Source organism: Aptenodytes forsteri, unplaced genomic scaffold (genome assembly GCF_000699145.1).
Source record: "Aptenodytes forsteri isolate BGI_AS27 unplaced genomic scaffold, ASM69914v1 Scaffold526, whole genome shotgun sequence".
Classification (NCBI taxonomy): domain Eukaryota; kingdom Metazoa; phylum Chordata; class Aves; order Sphenisciformes; family Spheniscidae; genus Aptenodytes; species Aptenodytes forsteri.
Window position 1 is genome coordinate 283325 of NW_008794596.1, and position 20425 is coordinate 303749.

The 20425-nt window shown below is 39.0% G+C and overlaps 1 protein-coding gene across 1 annotated transcript in view; it reads left to right on the forward strand.

Moving 5' to 3' along the window:
- The window catches only part of PRTG (protogenin), an 87142-nt gene that overhangs the window by 47757 nt on the left and 18960 nt on the right, over nt 1–20425 (forward strand). The window contains exons 10-11 of the mRNA XM_009272684.1: nt 471–776; nt 1975–2163. Coding sequence (XP_009270959.1) covers nt 471–776; nt 1975–2163 — 495 coding nt within the window. The remainder of the gene's footprint in view (nt 1–470; nt 777–1974; nt 2164–20425) is intronic.

Here is a 20425-nt window from a genome sequence, read left to right on the forward strand (position 1 = left end):
TCTGACAGGGTTAAGCTTTGGCAGCGTGGAACATTGCCAGTTCCAGCTGTCTGCCTGCCTCTTTGCCAGGAGTTACTACTCTCGTTACATGGCTGGCAGAAGAGAACATGCACCGAGTCCTCAACAGTACAGGTTGTTGTCTAGACTCTCAGTTTAAGCTGCTGCATCTAACCTTGACAGTCAGTTTGGCAGAACAATAACGTGTTGATTGCCTTTGATTACTGCTGGCAGCAATAAGAGAAGAAAATGTTGAGGGCATTACAGAAAGGAGCTTGCTAATTTCTGCATGCATAAATGCTGCATGCAGAAGGTGAGAAGTATGAGCAGTGTCAAGTTATCCTTAAAATAAGAATTACAAAACTTCTTGGATTATTTACTCTTACATTACTGGCACCTCATCATAGGCTAAGGTGTCAGATGAGAATTTTCTCTTTTCCCTGAGCTCAAAAGCTTTGTCTTTTCCTTTTTAGTTCCCTTGAGAGCTCCTGAAATTAGTTTGACAAGCAGGAGTCCTACGGATATTCTCATCTCTTGGCTGCCAATTCCTGCAAAATACAGGAGAGGTCAGGTGGTCCTGTACCGTCTATCTTTCCGCCTCAGCACAGAGACCAAAATCCAAGTCTTGGAGCTTCCAGGGACTTCAGATGAGTATCTCCTCGAAGGCCTGAGGCCTGACAGTGTCTACTTGGTTCGTATCACTGCTGCGACAAGGATTGGCTGGGGAGAGGCATCTTTGTGGACTTCCCACCGGACTCCCAAAGCTACAAGTGTGAAAGGTAATTCTTAACGTTACCAGCAGCCTAGAGATGGGGTCAATTGCAGGCTTCATCTGAACGTTACAAATTTTTCTGACAGGCAGCACGAGGATGTGAAATAGGTTTTCCCATTGCATGTTCTTGTTCTGGTGATCTAGAAAATAGTGTTCTAACCATGATTCTGTGCATAATCTGCAAAAACTTCTGATTCCCTTAATAAATTAAATGCAGTTAATACATAGTTTCAGGATCAAAGGTTGAAGAAGGACTAATCTGTCTTATGAAAGGCCTTATATGTGACAGGAAAAGGAAAAGCTGATATATTATTTTGGTGTCAATCTTTGATTGTTTCCACATGTTGATGTTCACATATTTGACGTGGTGGCAGGAAACTTTAATTCATGTTTGTGAGCTGCTCAAATGTTTTAGCTTGTAGACTCATTTCCAATGATAACACAGTTTTCTTCTGTTTTATATAATTTGAATAAAAAAATCCAACAACCCCAAACCCCATTGTTGTTCAGTGTAAAATATCTTTCTGCAAATAGGGACATTACACATTAGCAGTGTGTACAGGTACTTAAAAGATCTGAGTTGATGCATGTACGTTTGTATTACAAACAAAATGCACATAGGTTTTGAATATGCAAATTGACTTGATACTTGAAGTCTAAGTTGTTATAATTGAACTTTGGCTTACATTATTATTTAGTAATGTCATGCAGAAGAGCATTCAACTTTGCATGAATGGCTTGAAAAAGATGTAGATTTGAATTTGTAACTTTATTTCTTAGCTGTAATCCACATCTATCCACTTCAGATTTCATTGAGTTTCGACTACTATCGCAAATTATTAGCACTTGATGAACTGTGATTGTTATTGTTAATCACATTTGCTCTGGCTCACTTTAAAACAGGAGGTAATTTTATAATTATCTTTGGAGTGTTTTTGGTTTTCTTTGAAAATAACTATCTTTTAAATTTAATTAATTATTAAGATGCAGAATTAAAAAAATGTTTCTATTCTGATTTATCCTAAATTAAGTTGTTAGATTAGCTTGTAGGGAGTCAGACATCATAATAAAGAAATAATTATGTGAGTACACAGATGAGCTAGAATCAAAGTTTTGAGTGAACTTTGGACTGATGGACATCCAGATTTTTGCATGAAAATTAGTTGTTTCTAGAATATAAGAATATTATATTTCTCTAAAACCAGCACCAAAGTCTCCTGAGCTGCGTTTGGAGCCGATGAACTGCACAACCATTACAGTACAGTGGCAGCAGGACTCTGAGGACACTGCAACTATTCAAGGGTACAAGCTGTATTACAAGGAAGAAGGCCAACAGGAGAATGGACCAATTCTGTTGGATGCCAGTGATCTTGAGTATACTGTCAGTGGTTTAGGTGAGTATGTAAAATATTTCTAACTGTTCTGGAAGACAGCGAGGTCAAAGGACATCTTAGCTTAAATCATTAGACCTGTAAGGCAACAACGTTAGGTTTGGCCATCTATTTTCCCAGCAATGAGCTTTGGAAGCTTGAGTTATGCTGCTGATGGAATAATCCTCTCCTAAAATATGTGTTGCACAACACTTAGATAACCAGATCTTGTGTAAATTGGAAGAAGGACATCCAACTACTTATCACAAGGTACAGAACTTACAGTTAGTAAATACTGATAGTAAATGACATGTCTTTTTAATATTCCGTTTAATACTAATTTTTTTCAGCTTTTGTGTTTTTACTCCTGATCTAGTATCAGTGAAGGATTAATACAAAATACCAAAGATTTTTCTCTGGTATTTCTAGCCTATTTCCCTGTTATTTGTAGCCTTTGTCACAGCTATACTGCACAACAAGCACTGCTTGCTCACCGTAGTAGCAAGTAGCCCTTGTGCATGTTGTTATCCTGCTAATATTTTTAATGAGTACTGGTAAATATTTGCAGGACTGAGCACAAAGTTTAGGGCACAGAGCTTGCTGAGTCCCATTGGAGTCTTTCCATTGATCATCTGACTCTGTTTCCTCCTGTGGCTCTTGTGATGTATATTAGTACAGATGTGTTGGTATTATCCCTGTGTAGAAGGTGCTTCTGTTTATATATGTAACTGAGAATTTTTTTCATAAAAAGATGTGATCTATAATGTAATCAGCAAAAGTAATATAGGACTAGACACTTAGTGTTTCAAGTGTGTTAAGATAGTTTACTTAGGGGTAGCGTGGAGAATTAATCTTGGCTAAATTATCAAAATTGACCTGCAGTTGCAACTAGGTCAAATGGCCTCTTGACCATGCTCAGATATTCTCATCTGCTGTGCATACAGCTGAGATACTATTTTAAGGGAGATTTGAGGAGAGCATTCTGGTCTGTTAACTGGACAACTGACCATCTGTGACCATTTCTAGCCAGAGCATCTGGCAGCAGCTGACTGTTTAACAGAGCTGTGAGACAAAAGAGCAGTGGGTTGAAAGGATGTGGTGTCTGTGTGTCCTAGGACATAAATGCTTTTTTTTTTTGTCTTCTCCTTAGGCAGTTACAAAGCAGTAATTGCAGACACATGCAGACTTATAAACTGTTTGATCCACATCATATGGATTTTCTCAGTACACTAATCCTCCTCAGATTAAAATATTATTTTACAGAATTACATTAGCATGTATATTAACTGTGTATTTTAATTGGCTTTTCTTTCCAGTAAGCATGTAGACAGAGGAGGAAAAAAAAAGCAAAGTGAGTTTGGGAAATTACAACTTTCACATGGTCACATTGTTAACTGAATTACAAGAAGTGCGGGCATGGAAGAATTCATGTGCTTGAGTTAACCATTCAGTCATGGTGCACGTGATGTGTTGAGTGTATTCCTTATCATAATTCTAAGTATCTAAATATGGTGACCAAAACATGCTACATTCCGTATAATCTGATTGCCATCATTCATATTTTTCACATATGCGTAATTTATGCTGCCATAGGTTAGATCCACTGAAGAGTATTTTTTTTCAAATAACTTCAGAAGTCATCATCTTTTTTTTATTTTTAATGGGATGTATTGAGTTATTTGTAGTGTATATCAAATATGGGAAGTTTTCCTCTGTAAGTTTCTTTGCTGGTTTCTTATTTTTGTTTGCTTTGTAGCATTTACAGAAAAAAGCATTCATTGCTACAGCTACAAAAGACTTGCTTGGCACAGGAAATTTGATTAGGTCATGATTTTCCACCGCTAAGATGATTACATATGTTGAAGCCTGGAGAGTTCACATAGACTTCTCATAGTGACACTGCCTGTCTGACCACTGTATTTGCCCATTGAGAAGCTGCCTGTTTGAAATATTTGTGCACGCTAAATCATTTCTTAGAAAACAGTACTCAACCAACCTTTTTCTGCCTATGGCAGCTGCACATGTGGAGAATATAGCAGGTAAAATTATATGCAAAATATAAACCCACAAAGACTGTAGCAACATCCACGTGTTAAGAAGGGACTGATTTGCTTTTCTTTTTATTTCTTGTGAATAATCTAAATAAATTTGACCAGGTTATTTTATTTATGCATTTCAAATTTAAAATATTACTTATTAGGAAGTGGTCCTACCTGGTAGAATTTGAGATAAAACAAGGCAAGCCACCACTCTAGGTTTTGTGACTATGGTAAACTGAATCTTCATGAACTGGACAGAGGCTTTGAGGACTAATGTTCTGTCATCCAGAACATTTGCATCTCCTGAGGACACTAAACTACTGATTTATTGGCAGCCTCTTTAAAATAAATGTCTTCACTATGAGCTACAGGAATTAGTAGAATACTGCAAGTGTGAAACCTGAAGGGGAAAGGTGTGTTTTAAGATTTTTTTTTTTTGTTTCATTTATGTTGGATAATACCATGGTCAAAAGAAAAGGTTGTTCCTAATTTGGAAGAATATGCTAATAGTATTAGGTGCTTCCCAGTGGCAAAGATGGAGTAGTTTTTCATGCATTATCTGTCGCCACTAAAGTTACGTGGCTTCCAAACACTCCCTCTTCATGTCTTAGTTTGTCATGACCTAAGGGTGCTCTACCATTCCCTGTTCTCTTGCATAGTTAATAAATTGCAGATAGACTTCTAGTGACATTTGGAGCATGTCAATACGTCTCTCCATGGAACTTTCTGCAAATGTTGGTACAACTGCCAATTGTGCAAAATCTGTGTATTTAAAGAAGACGGTTCACTTACCCTGTGGCAATTGAAGTGCATCACAAAATCAGAATTCATAATATTGTCTAATCAAAGAGAACATTAGCATTGATATTATAAGCACTGTTGATTGGATTGATTGTTGATGGCATTGATATAACTACTGTAAATGATTTGTAAATGTCTACAGGACTCTTGATGGAGGGACAAGTGTGATAGGTAAAGCAGAATCAGCAATGCTAGTGTAAAATAGGTTACAATGATTGAACGTGAAGTATAGCAGTATGAATATTATGCTGTATGTTTTAAACTCTTGTTGGTTCCTACCTTATTTTTTGTGAACTGACCTCTCTTACTCCAGGATAGGTCTACCCAGTTACTTCTGTGTATTTTTAAACTGGATTATTTAGCATGATAGTCACCATGTAAATAGAATTAAATGATCTGATCAGAGTCAGCGCTGCCATTCTCAAAATAAATATCCACAGTTTCACACAGACATTTGTTTGTGTTAAAGGTCTCGGCGTTTATTTTTCAATAGCAGACTGTTTCCTAGTCCAGTGTAAAATTCCATTATCACTTGAGTTTGCCACAGGAGCAGACCCTTGGGTGCATACCATGCATTTTTGCCTGTATTTTTAATTCCTCCTTTGCTTCCTGCTGTTCTAGGAAGTTTTTCCTAACAGAAAGTCTTTCATTGTGAGACTTGATGAGTCTGCTAGTACAGGTTCTGTTTCTGTAATTTTTCAGAATATGCCTGTTCAGAAGTTGAGGTGAGTTTTGTTGGTTGGAAGAGTTTGTTTGGGAACCTTCTCGCTGTGCAATGGGAGAGGGATTGGCAAAGCTTGAAAGTTAAAACAAAGGGAGTGTCCAGAGAAGCTCATCTCCTCCTTTAAATGTCTTCAAATTATTTTTTTCAAAGAGTATTTTAAGCATATGCATTTCTGCATCAGTGTTGTTGGTACTCGCTACTGTGCTAGGTGGACTGTTTGCCTGTCGCAGCTCACTGTGTTTGCAGCTATATGACCGGTAGGTAGGTAGAACCTCTACAAGAAGGGCAGTGACTCAGAAGAACCTATTTTAAGCTTATCTGGTATATTGGAGCCACGAACTCTTCATAACTAGGTTGTAATGCTGATAGGAATCTCATCCTGGAGCCTACGTCTAGGGAGAATAACATGAAATTCAGCTTCTTGGTTAACAAACTCAAGAAAGCATGGTCAGTTCTGATGCTGTAACACAAGAACTGGGAGCTGTACCACATTGAGTGATGGTAGTTACAGTGAGGATTTCAGAAAGTTGCACTTTGGTGACAAGGCTAAGGTAGGGTCTCACTAAATGCACACGAAACCCTGAGGCAAGCAGGTTGTGGCAGAGATGTGCGTACCTTAGGTGCTCTTTTGTTTCTGTTGCATACAAGATGATATCGCAGTAAATAATTGTTTTCAGGCAGACACCTTAGGGGATGGAAAAACTGGTCTGTTAGCTTTGGTGAAAACCTTGAGCATGGGAGCCCGCATACCTTGGCCTTTCCGTGGTGAAGGCCCCTCCCCAGGAGAGCCTGTGGAGTGGAGTGTCCTGCCCTGGAAGCTGCAGCCCCCAGGAGCACTGCTGGGTCCCCAGGGCTTGGGGCACTTGCAGGCTGCAGGGGACTGGGCAGAAACTGCCAAGTGATTTGATGGCTGTGAAATGGAGTGTATCTGCTTTAAAACAAACAAACAAACAACAAAAAACCCCCACAAAACCAAATAAATTGGTTGGTGATTCCTCTGAGGCTTGGAGAAGGCTGCAAGCTCGCTCTCTGGGAAAGCTGCTTCTATGCTGACTGGGGTCATCTAAGCTGTTTAACATGAGGAGCATCACAACCCCTTGCTGTTTCTCCTAGTACTCCAGTTTTCCATTACCTGGTGGCATTTTCCCCTGCCCTAATCTAGTTCTTTTGGAAAAATAATTAGATTCTGTCAGACTCATTTGTGCAATTTACTCCAAAAAGTTTAGTCTTAATCAGAAAAATCTCCCTGCCTGAAAGCTCTTCTATATCCTACCTCTTTCCAGTTGTAGAGAGGAGAAATAAGGGAAAGTGCATTTCCTGCCCGCCCTCCCACCCCCCTCTGCCCTGCCTTGGACCAAATTTCCACGTGAAGAATTTGTCAAAGTCTAAATGACACAAAGACACATTTTGTGACCTTGCATAGCACTCTACTCTGAAAAGGGGGCTTGTGCTGAAGAATTAGCCAACTACCCGCTACACTTAGCATTCCCCCAGAGACTTGGCCTTCAGTTGTTTAATTTCCCCTGGATCTATTTATATCGCGTTACAACCATGATTATAGCTAAGCTTTAGTTCAGGGCAGCAAAGAGGACAAGGTGATTCTACAGTCAATAGAAATTGAATAAAGGTGTGTAAGAAGAGTCAATCCAAAGAATTTCTCCAATTAAACTGCCTGATGCATGTCACCCAAGTCTCTTCTGTAATAATTCTGTAAAAATGCTTATGAAGTTTTGTAAAGCAGTTGATATGATGGTCAGATATGACGTAGTGGTTTTGTTTGCACCATACTGCAAGTGGATGTGCTAGAAAAATGTAAATTTTAAAAACTTAATGACATCTTTGACAGCTTTGACATCTTTCTCATTAAGAACTGCAAATGCTGTAATATTGAGAAGGAATACTGTAAGAGCATTGCATGTGTTAATGTAGTTATTTCTGATAGCTAAGGCTATAATTTCAGTTTTATCCCAGGTTTTGTTGGTGTCAAAATGTAGTCTCACATACTTTGTATCTGAACATTCTGGGATATCCAAAATTGTGTTTTTGTGTATAACCAATTGCTTTTTGGTTATAAGTTACTATGGAAATTTAGCTTGGGATTCCCATACAAATTCAAGGAGACGGGCATTCCTACAGTTTCATAAAATGCTGTGAAAGAAACATATTAGAAAAAAACATATTAGTGTTAGAGACATACTTTATTTCTGCTTGAGATATTTTATATCAGATCAGACATTCACAGTTAATGAAATGTTGATTTGAACAAACTACAGCTCTGTTTAAAAAAAAAAAATCAGAAATTACTTTAGCTCTTAATAAAGATCAGCTAAAAGCTCAGTTTTCTTGCTTGGAAAACCAGATGATAGCACAGTATGCTGTATATACTGTAGCCATTATATTTACATTGTTCAATAGTGAAAAGTGTCTAATAGCTCAGTAGGTGACCAGGACAAATATTATCATTTATATCCACTGTTTACAGCTGGGTCAGTCTAGTGTTTACTCATGCTGATTACATCCTTAAACTAAACCTCTTATCTGTCAATTCTCCTGATTGTGTGTAACAGGCTTGCTACTACTACTTATCAGCTAAAACATAAGGGATTGGCTGAGAGAGGGGAGGAGGAATTGGTCATATTGCACAGTAATAAAACCAAAAGCCCTAGAAGTAGACTGGGCACGTTTAAAAGCAACCTCTTCCTCAGCTAATTGTGACCTCTTTTTCTTTTGCAGACGTGGCAGTTTATGTATATTTGTACTTAACAAACCCGAGCTCTTGCCTAGTCCTGGTATGACAGCGCGTTTCCCCTACATGTCAATAAACAAGAGACACACATTCCTTACTTCATAATCATGAAAGGTAGACCTGTCACCACTCTAAATGAGCCTGTCTTGCAAATGCAGATGTGGCATATCTGCATATCATTTTTTTTCCTTGTTTTTTTCTTTCAGGGTTTAAAAGGGGAGGGGAGAAACCCTTACAGATTGAGAAAGAGAAGGGAGGGGGCTTTATTACCCTGTAACTTTTTTTACCCGCAAAATATCAAAGCAAATGGTGCTTTGATAAACTTTTACCTCTTATATAAGGAACCGTATTGCATTTTACAGGCTGTAGGTGTAAATAGAGATCAAACTGGTTTTTGTTCTGTTTTGTTGTTGGAATTTACAAACTGTCACACCATGTTTTGTTTCAAATGTATGTCAGTGCTAGTAATTTCTCTAGATATGTTTGTAGCAGAGAGCTCCTTTTAGATTCAGATTTACTGTTCTTGCTTGTGCAAGAACTAGGTTGGGTGGCAGAGGCAGGGAAGGAAGGAATGAAACCTCTGGCTTGAGCAGCATTTCTGATTAGGTGCTTGCTGGTCCATGTGCAGCTTGACATGTAGCAGGACAAGCGAGCAGGGAATATGAGGAGGTTGCACAGTGCAAATATACTGACATGAGGTGACCAGACAAACTGATTTGCAGACTCACCCACTTGGTTCATGCCTCCCTTATGGAAGAAAAATGCTAAACTGCTCTGTTAGATGAAAAATTGATTCCCTCAGGTTGTAAATTGAATTCTTACTGAGCAAAACTGAAGATGGCGTTTAAGTATGTGGCCCTTTGTTGGAGCTTATTGGCATGGCATCCATTACAACTGTGTCTTTGGCTCAGCTTTATTTAAGCACTCTTACACATGACTAAGTGGGAATCCCAGATAAATATTAGCTTGTTCAGAGCAGATTTGCTGAGGAGAGGCCAGTTAACTATCAGCTGCTAATACTGCATACTTATGCAGTTCAAGTGTCACATCTGTAAAAATGTAGTGCCTTCCTTCCTGTGTAGTTCTGCCATTATTTCTCTTGCACTGTGCACTATTGCAGATTTGTATCATAATTACATATTTTCACTTTAATTTTTTTTCCTCAGAAGAAAAGATTACTTTGTCATGTATTCTTTCTGACAGCATTAAAGAAATCGGATTTATCAATTCTTTTTTTTTAAATCACATCACAGTTAATTCTGCGCAGGTTTTTGTTTTTTGAAAGTAAATGTTATTATCATACAGTTCATTTATAATGGAAAGTTTAATTACTGTTTGATGTATTTGTCAATTTTAAATTACACCATCAAGCCTCTCAATAGGTTACTGATTTAGCCAGTAATCAACTTCAGTAGGTGCTGGAATACTGAAATCTGTAACATCTGCTTTAGCAGCATAACTGGTTTTGGTGTTGATTAAAATGTTGCATATGACAGACACTTACTAAGAGGAATCTCTAGGCTTTCTTTGAATTAACTGCAGAGTCATGAAATGTCTCTAAAACTCATGGAAAATTATTAATTTGTCTACATGCTAAGCACTTAATCTTGGGTCAGAAAGATGCATTCTTGCTCTTTTAGACAGTTAAGATCTTTCAGAAACAGGTAGATTGTGTGTTGGAAGGATTGCCTAATATATTTTTATGTAACCTTCTTGAATGTGCTCTCTGAACTGTTCCAGTTTGAACCCATTTGTCTGGGAAAATAGTCCTGACATCCTCATTTAAACATGCCTTGACTTTTGCAGTAATTCATTTTAACTTCCCAAGCTAGGGGCTCTTTAAAGGGGAAGGACATGGTGAAGGAGGAGATACCTAAGTGCAGAATAAAGATTGAATGTACTGTACTTCAAAAAACAAAATAGAGTACTAAGACCAGTTAAGCCTGGCTCTCTAAAGTGATAGTGGGAGCTGTCAGGATGAGGGAAGTTTCATTATTTCATGGGACAATGCCTTGTAGCAATTTTAAAGGTAAAATGTAAAGATACAGGCTTTACTGAGGCAACAAGAGAGATTATGTTCCATGGGCCCGCTCCAGTAGCATGGAGGGTTGTTGCCTGTTTTTGAGAGACTTTGTCTCTTTATCAACTGTCTCCATAACTGGGTCAGATGCAGTTATTTCTATCAGGACATCAGACTAATTGTGTCACAACTCGAAGAACTGGAATCAAGGGTGCTGCAAAGCCTTGGAATAGGAGGGGGAGATTTTTTGCACTCTGGCAAGATAACTTGCCAGCCTATAATAAAGCAAAATATGTCATCTTCAAAGTATTTAAAGGTAAAATTTTCAGCGGTGGGAAAGCGATTAGAATCTTGCAGGAAATGCTCTCTGCTTCTCTGCATTCTCAGGGTAGAAATTCCACCATTTAAAGCTAAACCTGTGTGGGAATTCAGTTGGGAAATTGTGTCATGTTGATTGAGTAACAGTTAGGATGTATGCAAATAGTGTTTCATTGTTCGTTTGCTGGAGCTGAGGGTTAAAATTTGCTTCATGAGAAGGACATATTGATCACTCTTTACATCAAGAAAGTTGTAAATTACTTTAAATAAAAACCCTCAAAGTTGCTTTTGAAATGTTTGGCAGGAATGACCAGATAATTGCTCAAGTTTCTTAAACAAAACAACAAAATAAACCAAACCAAACAAAAAAGCCCCCAACAACTATGTACATTCATGCTATAAAACCTTTTTTAGATTGAAACAGAACTTTAAATATGGTGGGTGTTTTTTCCTGGCCCCCCCCCCCCCCCCCCCAAAGGCAGTGGGGCTCCGGGCTCGCCAGCCAGCTCAGGGTGCCGACGTTGTTGCCTGCTCGCTGTCTAACAAAAAAGCCCCCAACAACTATGTACATTCCTGCTATACAACCTTTTTTAGATTGAAACAGAACTCTTTAAATAGTGGTTGTTTTGTCCTGGCCCCACCCCCACCCCCTGAAATGGGAAGATTTGTCTCTGGGAGACAGCATTATTTAATTTGCTATTTATTGGACTTCATTAGTAAAATACTTAAGTCCCGGATTGCAAAGAAACTGCTCCTTGGAGAAAGCTTAGAGAAAACTCCTGTTATAGGAAATTAAATCAACATTGTCCATTAATCATACTGCATGTCAACCCCCAGACCTCTCTTGATTGTTCTTGGTGAATGTGAGGAACCATTAGATGTGTGAGGTCCTTAAAGGTCTGAGTAAGTCAAAGGGGAAGAGTTTAAAAAAATGCCACCATTAGCACATGAAAGAGACTTCAGAGTGGACAGAAGAAAACATTTGCTGTACAGGGCCAGTTACAGTTCTTATTTTTTTTCACTTTTTTAAAAATTATTTTCTTCCTTTGTTTAACAGCAATCCAGATGATGTGATCAAAATGTTAACTTAATTTCTCCTGAGTTTTTTTTCATTAACTTTTTTTGGGTCATGTTACCACTTGTGATAGTTGTATGGGAAAGGTAATAGTAGGGGGTCCTTGCAAATTCTGTGTTAGTGATAAGTAAATGCACTTCTAAAGCTAAGCTAATATGTTTTCTGGTGGCTTTCCTGCCTTGAGTAACACCTTGGTTATATATTTGCCATGAAGGCATTATTGCCAACAGAAGCATTTTTCTATTTTGGGAACAGATGCAATTGTGGAAAAGACAAAATATTTTTTTTTTCCTAGGCTGCCTGGAGTCACACTTTTCTGGTAAAAGAAGGGAGGGAGGTTATGCGGGAAGTGGGGAAAAAACCAATCTTGTGTTGGAAGAAGCAGCTCTTGCTGTGAAACTTCTCTTCCAAGCTTGTGATTTTTTGCATCTGGGAAAAAAGTTTAGTAGAAATAAGTTTTGCATAAAAAATGTATTTCAGCATTTATACTAATTTCCATAGTGTTTTTACCATTATCATAGCTGAATATTGTACCCCGACTCAAGCTGGTTATCATTACAAAACAAAAATACTTTACATTACAAGTAAAAAAAACTGCACGTTTGTAGAAGCTGGGACAGGGAAATACATTCTTGATCCTGTTTGGTAGATCAGTTAAAGACTTGAGTTTTCTGCCTCTTGTGTGCATCCAGTTGTGCATGCTGTGGCTCTTTGTACAACTGACACATTTGTGTATTCAGACAAAGGAGGAGACAAAATATTGTATGCAGATACATCTGGAAAATGTGGTCTGCATATCAGATCTCAGGGCCTTTTTTTAAGGCAGTTGAACTGGAGATGTTTAGAAGCAGTAGGGTGGGACAGTGTATATGGGGGAAGAGAGGCAGATGGGTAGGTGTGCCTTGTGTCCATTTACTCATCAATTCTCCACTTTCTCCTTTGTATATTTAAGACGCAGGGAGGGATGTGCTCACAGCCTGTTGCCTAGCTCTGTATCTGTGTGTCTGTATTTGCATGTGTATATAGAAACTGTTGGGAGAAAAATAGGATATCTTCTGGCTTCCTGATCCTCTTTGTCTTGGTCTAATCCAACACTTCTCCATCAGAAGCATACCTCTTAATATATTAGTCCTTTGTATTGATTTTTATTTTCATGATACTTGTTAATGTTGGCCTAACCTAGCCTTTTTTCTCTGTTCATGTCTTTTGGCCGCCTTCTTACTGCTTCTCACCTGCCTTTATCTAATTTCTCTTAGCTTCCCATCAGTCCTTGTTGCCTCGGTGACAACCACTTGCCTTGGAAAACCCATAGCTGTAGCACTCCCTACCAGTTACTTGTGCTGGAAAACTTTGCTCAGGTGTGGCTTGGATGTATTAAGTCTTTGTATGTCATCCAAGCAGAGTAGACAGGTATGCATGGGCTGTGATTGGAAAAGCCCTGTCATATATGCAGTGATAATCATCCCTCTCCTTCAGAAATGACAGCCAGATCATGCTTCCACTCAGCCCAATAAAATACCTGAAGAAAAGCACAAAAGCACCGTCAAGTTGTAGGACAGAAAAGCAAATTGCTCAGCATGATTGAGAGCGCAGGCACAAGTCCAGGGTACTCCAGCTAGCCCAGCAGTGCCTACGCCTGCCTCTTTTGCTGGAGCCTTCCTGTTGGAAGATCTGCCTCTGAAGGGTCATCTTCCCCCTTGCTGAAGCCAGGAGGAGTCTCCCCTGTGGGACCCCTGAGACTGTGTTGTCCCTTGTGCCCCCATGCAAGGCAGCTGAAGCACGCTGCCTGGAGCAGTGTGACAAAAATCCACTTTAGGCAGTTATTCATATTTCCACTTTTCTCTATTATTTCTGCTAGTAACACGTGCTGCATTCTTCCAGCACTTTGTAACCATTCCAAAGAGTTTCACAGGTGGATGAGTGTTCACTGCCCCATCTTATAAACTGCGTACCTGAAACACAAGGGAGAGAAGGGCCATTTTCATGGAGTTGCTCACGTACTGATGTTTTAAACTGAGTGTGATATGGTAGCCCCAAAGTCAGTGACAGAACTGAGCTGTACATTTCCAGATTTCCAGCTTTGCATTCAGTCTATTAGATAACAGCTCCCCCTTGAGGGAAACTTCTTTTATCAATAAATTTGTAACATGGCTATTCTATCATTGGAGTTTTTGTGTGGATAGGTTTGAGGTTCACGATTTCACCAGGCTGCATAAGATGAAACGGACTCATGGTGGCTGTGTTGTGTCCTAACCAATTGGCCACAGTTGGGAATAGCGAGGTGGTTCTGCCGGTGGCTTGCTCTGTTGCCTTGGGGTGTCGCTTAGCTCTCAGAGTTCATCAAAGAGCAACTCAGAGAACAATAAAAAAAAAAGCTGGCACTTTTCAGAAGAGAACACCCCACATTCCTTGAGTACCTGTTTGTGCTAATTTGTGCTGCTCTTCTCTGTGCTTGCATTAACATTTGTGTGGGACTGGGTGGGAAGTTGGCCTGAATGAAAAATAACTCGGCAAACGAAGGTTGTGGCTGAAGGGTGAGGGGAAGCAGGCTGGCCTCTTTCAGCAGCAGTGTTGGCTAATGCTGGTTTAAAATGCTCATCAAACTGCAGGCTCAACTTAGCATTTGTAAAACTGAATTAATGATGGGAAACCCTTTTAATTGTACAAAGGAAGATAGCTAGCTAAGAGTTAAGTAGCTGTGTGTTTATTTTACTTAAGTAATCAATCAGTCAGACTGCTTTCCATTTTCTAAGTGTTGTATAAACTTCATGAGCAGAGGAATTACATCAAAATAATGTTCTCCCTTTTTCAATCAGGATAGTACTATAGCTTGGATTTAAATCTTGAATGCATTAGGAAAGATACAAAAATAACCTTGGTTATGCGTAGTCTCCTAGTCTTTTACTCTGTACCTTTCAGTTTGTTAATACAATGTTTGACATGTAGTCAATGCTTGTTCTTCACAAAACTAATTAAAAAATACAGCAGGTATGGTGAAAGACTTAAATTACAACTGGTCTGTGGTCAAACATTTTGACGACAACAGCATTGCTTCCCATGAGAAGTGATTTTGTTTATAAAAAAAAAAAATTAAAGAAAAACATTTTGAAGGAAAAACTTAAGCCAGACCAAATTCCCATGTATATAATTATGGAAAATACTTTATGCACATAAAAAGCATTCTTGGAAAAAGGGACACACTCTGTGAAATTCTATTCCAGATTCTGCCAAGTTGTAATTTACTTTTCCACGTTGTTATTGCTATTTTGAGCATCCTTTAAAGTACAGTAGTGTTTACCTGTAGGAAGTAGTATTTACATTAAAAACATGTTGTAATCCATTTCCAAGTGGGGGAAAAAATACGCTTTTGTCTTTACAAAACACCACAAAGTGTAAAAGAAATAGTAGGTGCTCTGTTGTCAGCCAGAAGAGCAAAAGATTTTTGGAAGTTTCAGGAAGCCTGAAATCTTTTGGGCTACTCTTCTTGTTTAGATGCTTTTTTGTATGGACATTAAACAACGTTTTTTTCAAAGGGTATTAGTACTCAGAACACAGTTCAGAGAATTACTCTGAGTAAAGGATTTGAGCTCCTGAGAATATTAGGTCCAAATTCAGATTGCACATGTTGACCCCTTTTACACCACCTGCAAGATCTGTCTATGGTGCTTTCAAGAATACTGTTCCAGAAATTTGGTCTTAATTAAATAGTCTTCAAATAAACCATTAACATCTATTTAACTAAAAGCAACAACAACATTAACTTGCACAGCTGCTGCCACTAATACAGACTGAGTAATCCTTCTGGTGAATTATCTTAGAAGAACGGAGTCCTGGCCTGGAAAGAGATGAACACAAGATGCCATTGAAATATGGTTTTAGGTGGAATCAGTACGAAGGTGAAAAGTTAGTATAATTTTTACAGAGAAGCAAATTTTCCTGGCCTTCTAGATGGGTATTTGTACCAAATTTAAGCTCACTGAGAACATTCAGGAAGGATTGTAAGTGTGTAGTATATCAGGCTTCATTGCCTGGTGACAAGCTGTCACTTACTGTGTTCTTTTAATAAACTTTTCTGTGCAAATTCCTACCACAAAACTCATTATGAATAGCGCATGCCAGTGTGCCATTGAATACAACAGCAGCGCATATTAGAGCCAAGGACGTTGTAGGGTCCTGGATACTTTTATTGTCATGACAAATGGAAATTTTCTTCAGGGCATGTTTTAGAAGTCTGGGATGTGCTGCATGAAAATGTAAAGGCTAAAAATAACACTGCTGTGCCAAACCACTAGGGAGGTTGTTCAGTATAATCTAAATGTAATTAAAATGAATATCCTTGCTAAATGTCAAAGATATGCAACCAGTCAGAGAGGCTGTAGAGAATGAGGCATCTAAGAAGATAGTGAGGGAAAAGTAACAGACATGTTCATGTATGGAGAGAGATACTGCAATGCATTTCATGGCTGAGGAAGGAGAGACCTGTGTCCTCATGCCACCACGCTTCAGGTGAAGTTACCTGTTGAGCTAAGGCATTTGAGTTGAACTCTTCACAAGTGCTATTAGCTGTCTTCCGTGCTTCCTAGTTTATTAACCTGTGTGATTGGAAAATGTTTAGCATTATATGCTGAGTTTTCAATGAATACTTTGCATTAAAAGTAGCATACAAAGGAAGCTTGATGCCAGCCTTTTATTTTAAGCTTTTTAACGCATCTGGATTTAACTTCAGCAAATGAAGTACGAGAGCTGTCATATTAGAAGCAGTAAATGTATATCATAACTGGCAGTCTATGACAAATGTGTCAGTTTAGCAAATTCACTGTAAAACTTGTCAGCCTTCTAGGTTAAGTTGCCCCTCCACCCTGTATTCAACAAATGAGTGCCAAATTTTGACCTTCATTAAGCAGTTGCTTTATTTACATGTGCAAAGTGTCTGTATAATAATAGTTCAGTGCTCACATAACTGTGCATGCCAGCAAGCCTACGGACACAGAGTGTAGATTATGTATCTATCTGTCTAGTAGGGGCACCATCACAACCTGGTGCCTGACAAATAAAAGGGAGCGCTGTGTGAGTGGGAGCACACGTGGCCCTTGACACCTGCAATAACAGAATGTCCCACTGAAGTTTGGGCCCTAATTATAGATGCAGATGGATATAAGCTACGTAGCCAATATTTGCCTTAAGAAAAATATAGTGGTGATTTCTGCTTGCATATATTTTGTTTGTCTTCCTGTCATGACTGACTTGTTTTACATCTAGCAATTTGAATGTGTTTTACTGAAGTTCCTTCTTTCCCTTTCAAGGAGGAGAGAGCCAGACCGATTGTTAGTTGCCCTACCTGAAACTTTTTTGCATCTTGCAGTCATGCTTGCAACAGCACAACTCCTAAAGCCTGAGATTGGAGAAGAGTCACCAGACCACAGATGTTTTTGCAATGAAACTGTGCACCTCCTAGAAAGTCACTGTGGTGCAAATAATGATAGATAGTGTTTTCATTTTGCTCCACAAAAAGGTCAAAATGGCATGGGGAGTCCATGACAGACCAGCAGAAAATGTTGGTTCTGAAAGAAAATTTATTTCATAGCTTCAGGGAAAAGTTTGGGTGGTGTCAACAGATTGCCTTTGTCATTGTGTAAAAATGTGTCGTTTGTAAGGTGATGCTGGATGTCAGGCAATCAGTGCATATGTTTGATAGAGCTTGGTACCTAAACAGATATTAAACCAAACTTGGTAGAGTGCTTATTGCATTGTGTTTAGATGCATTTTCTGGAAGCATTCCTCTTAGCATGAACGTCAGGCAAATCATCTGAACTTCCTTCCTATCTGCAACCCAGAAATGTTGGTCTTCACTGGGGAGACCACCTTTTCAGTCTCTTCCATCTTACCAAAAAGAACCTTTCATAGCACACTCCTGTTTTGAGGCATGCTTATAGCAGCATTTGTATGGTTTGGGTTTTTTCTTTTTTTTTTTTTTTTTTTTTCCTGACCCTCTACTGTAATGTTTGATTCACTATTGGTTTTCTGTCACTCGTGCATGGGTCAGTTGCTGTATGTAAGGGAACCTGTTGTATGGGGTGGCACATCCTTTTTGGACCACTGCATGAATTCTTGGTGGACATAGCTGTGTTAGTAACTGGGGGTAATTAAGGCTCTGCTGGCTCCTTTGGACACTCTTTCCCTTCCCCCTCGCCCTCCCTTTCTTCTTCCAGAGATGGCCTCGCTACATAATTCCATTAAAGTGATTGTGCTCCGAGGGGTGGACTGAGGGGCAGTGCTCTCATCTTTCAAAGCAGGACCAATGAGCTATGTGCTTTCTACTGGGCAGCAACAAAAGAAAAGGTCTCTCAGAAGAAAAGACGAGCACAAAAGATCAAAATTAGGTGTTTGTCCAGGCCTCTGGTATTGCTTTCAAGTCAGCTTTTGAGGGCTCACTTTGAAAACGGTGAGCCAGGCTAGTTAACATAAGGGTGTCTGCTAGTTTTAGAGTGTGTTGTTAGAATAATATTGGAAGAGAGCTTTTTGCTTGTGCAATTTAACAGTTCTCTAAAGTGCAAGAGAAACATAGGGACTGATTGAAAACATTACGGGCATAGTGGTAATGTTCTACGCCCATAAGGAAATTGAGCAAACTTAAAATCCTTGAGATTTGCTTCACTTCTTTTAAAAAGGTTGGAGGCCTTTAGATAGTTCTCTTGTTTCCGTAGTCTCCAAAAGGCCAAAATGCTATATGCTGGGAATTCATCCTGCCCCGCTAGCCCTCCCCCACACTTTTTTTGTATAAAGCTGCTATTGCTGATGGTGGGCAGTAGGAGAGGTGATGTTTTTACTGCAAGGGGGTGTGAGGTGTTGTTTGTCCTGGGGCCCTCTAAGGGGATAGCACAAAGCTACAAAAGGGATACAGACCCTTTTCAGATTTAGACAAATAAGCGAGAGCCATCCAAAGCCGTGGAAAGCCAGACCATTTAGCTGGATCAATTCACATATGTCATATGTTCTAGCTTCTACCAAAATAAACTTTTACAATGTTGTACAAAGAACAAATTGCTTAGTTGCTACTTCAGTTATTTGGTTTGCAAAGGAAAACACGAATATCACAGTCTTTGTTCCACCTAACTGTTTAAAGTTACCTTTAAATTGAAAAAGAAACCAGGAGATGTAAAATGTTGGCAATTTGTAACCTCTCAAACTATTTTAATCTGATATTAAAAGGTTGTTATTCAAAATGTGCAATCAATTGAAATTCCAACTCCTTTAAAAATAGAAGTAATTAAATATTATTATCTGAAGCTAGTAATAATGCTTAGAAACTGCATACCCAGAGCCTTGACAAGATTTTAGAAACCATACTAGAACAGCATTGCTAAACTGTGTTTATTTGCTTAATCATATGTACTCGAGCAAGGTATAAAGGGCATTTTTTACAAAAGAGAAATAAAATCCAGTACTGAAAATCTGTGAGGGAATACCTGCTTTTGAGAGGAACAGACCTGAATCTGTATCATCCTTCTACTTCCCGGCTTTATGTTACTGTTTGGCTTGATGCGCTTCTCTGTCCCTTTCGTCTAGTATATTTGCAATGTATTTGCTTATATTCCTAATAAGTTTCTGCTGTATTTACATTACTTTGCTTCAAAAGTACATTTTTAAGGATAGTATTTCTCAGTGCTGTTCCTTTCCCACCCTTCCCCCTTAATAATTCCCCTGGACCTCTGTTGCTTGGAGCAGACTTTGGCTAGCCCCAGATTCGATGTCAAAGGCCATGACCTGATGTCAGAGCAGCCCATGCTGCTGGCCTCTGCTTTGAATAATTATCTGGAGTTTATTGTGTTGAAGGGATGGGCTTGGGGGCAGCACAGTCACCCTGGCAAACCAGACCAGTGAGCTATCCAGCCGGACCACTACGCAACAACGGACCTGTAGGTTACACAAAAAATCCAGCAGCATGAAAGACTAAATTAAAAATGGACATTTGGCCACAGAAGTTTTGTCCTTAGAACAACCTTTTTTTCAGCCTTCTGAGTGTAGTGTGGTTTTGATACCTTTAATTGAAAGGAAAAGAAGTATTATTTAAAATTTTGTATGTAAGCTAGAATAAAACTGAAATATTTTTCTTATCCCCGTCCCCAATTGTTAGAATTGCCATACTGGATGTAGCTTACGAAGTTATTTCTAGGTTTCTAGTCGTTGAACTCGACTCGCAACATCAAGCCGCTGAACTTTTTTGTTTGTTTTTTCTCTAGAAATTCTGTGCAATCCTAATTCTTTTAGAAACAAGAACAAAGCCCCCAATACTTTTATTTCTATTAATATTTTCCTTCTAAATTGCTGAGAGTGGGGATGTTCAAAACAGATATGAAAGTATGTTCAGTATCCAGACTTAATGAGTCAACAGTAAATGATAGTAAACCATCCATTTTCTTTTGGGCTTCCTTATCTTTTCCTCTCCCCAAAGAGGACTTAAAAAGCCTGAAATCCAGATTGTGGAGTGCTGTCTCTTCTTACCAGGACTGAATGAAAGGCTGCTGGAGGTGGACCCACTGTTCTGGAGGGGGGGGGGGGGGGG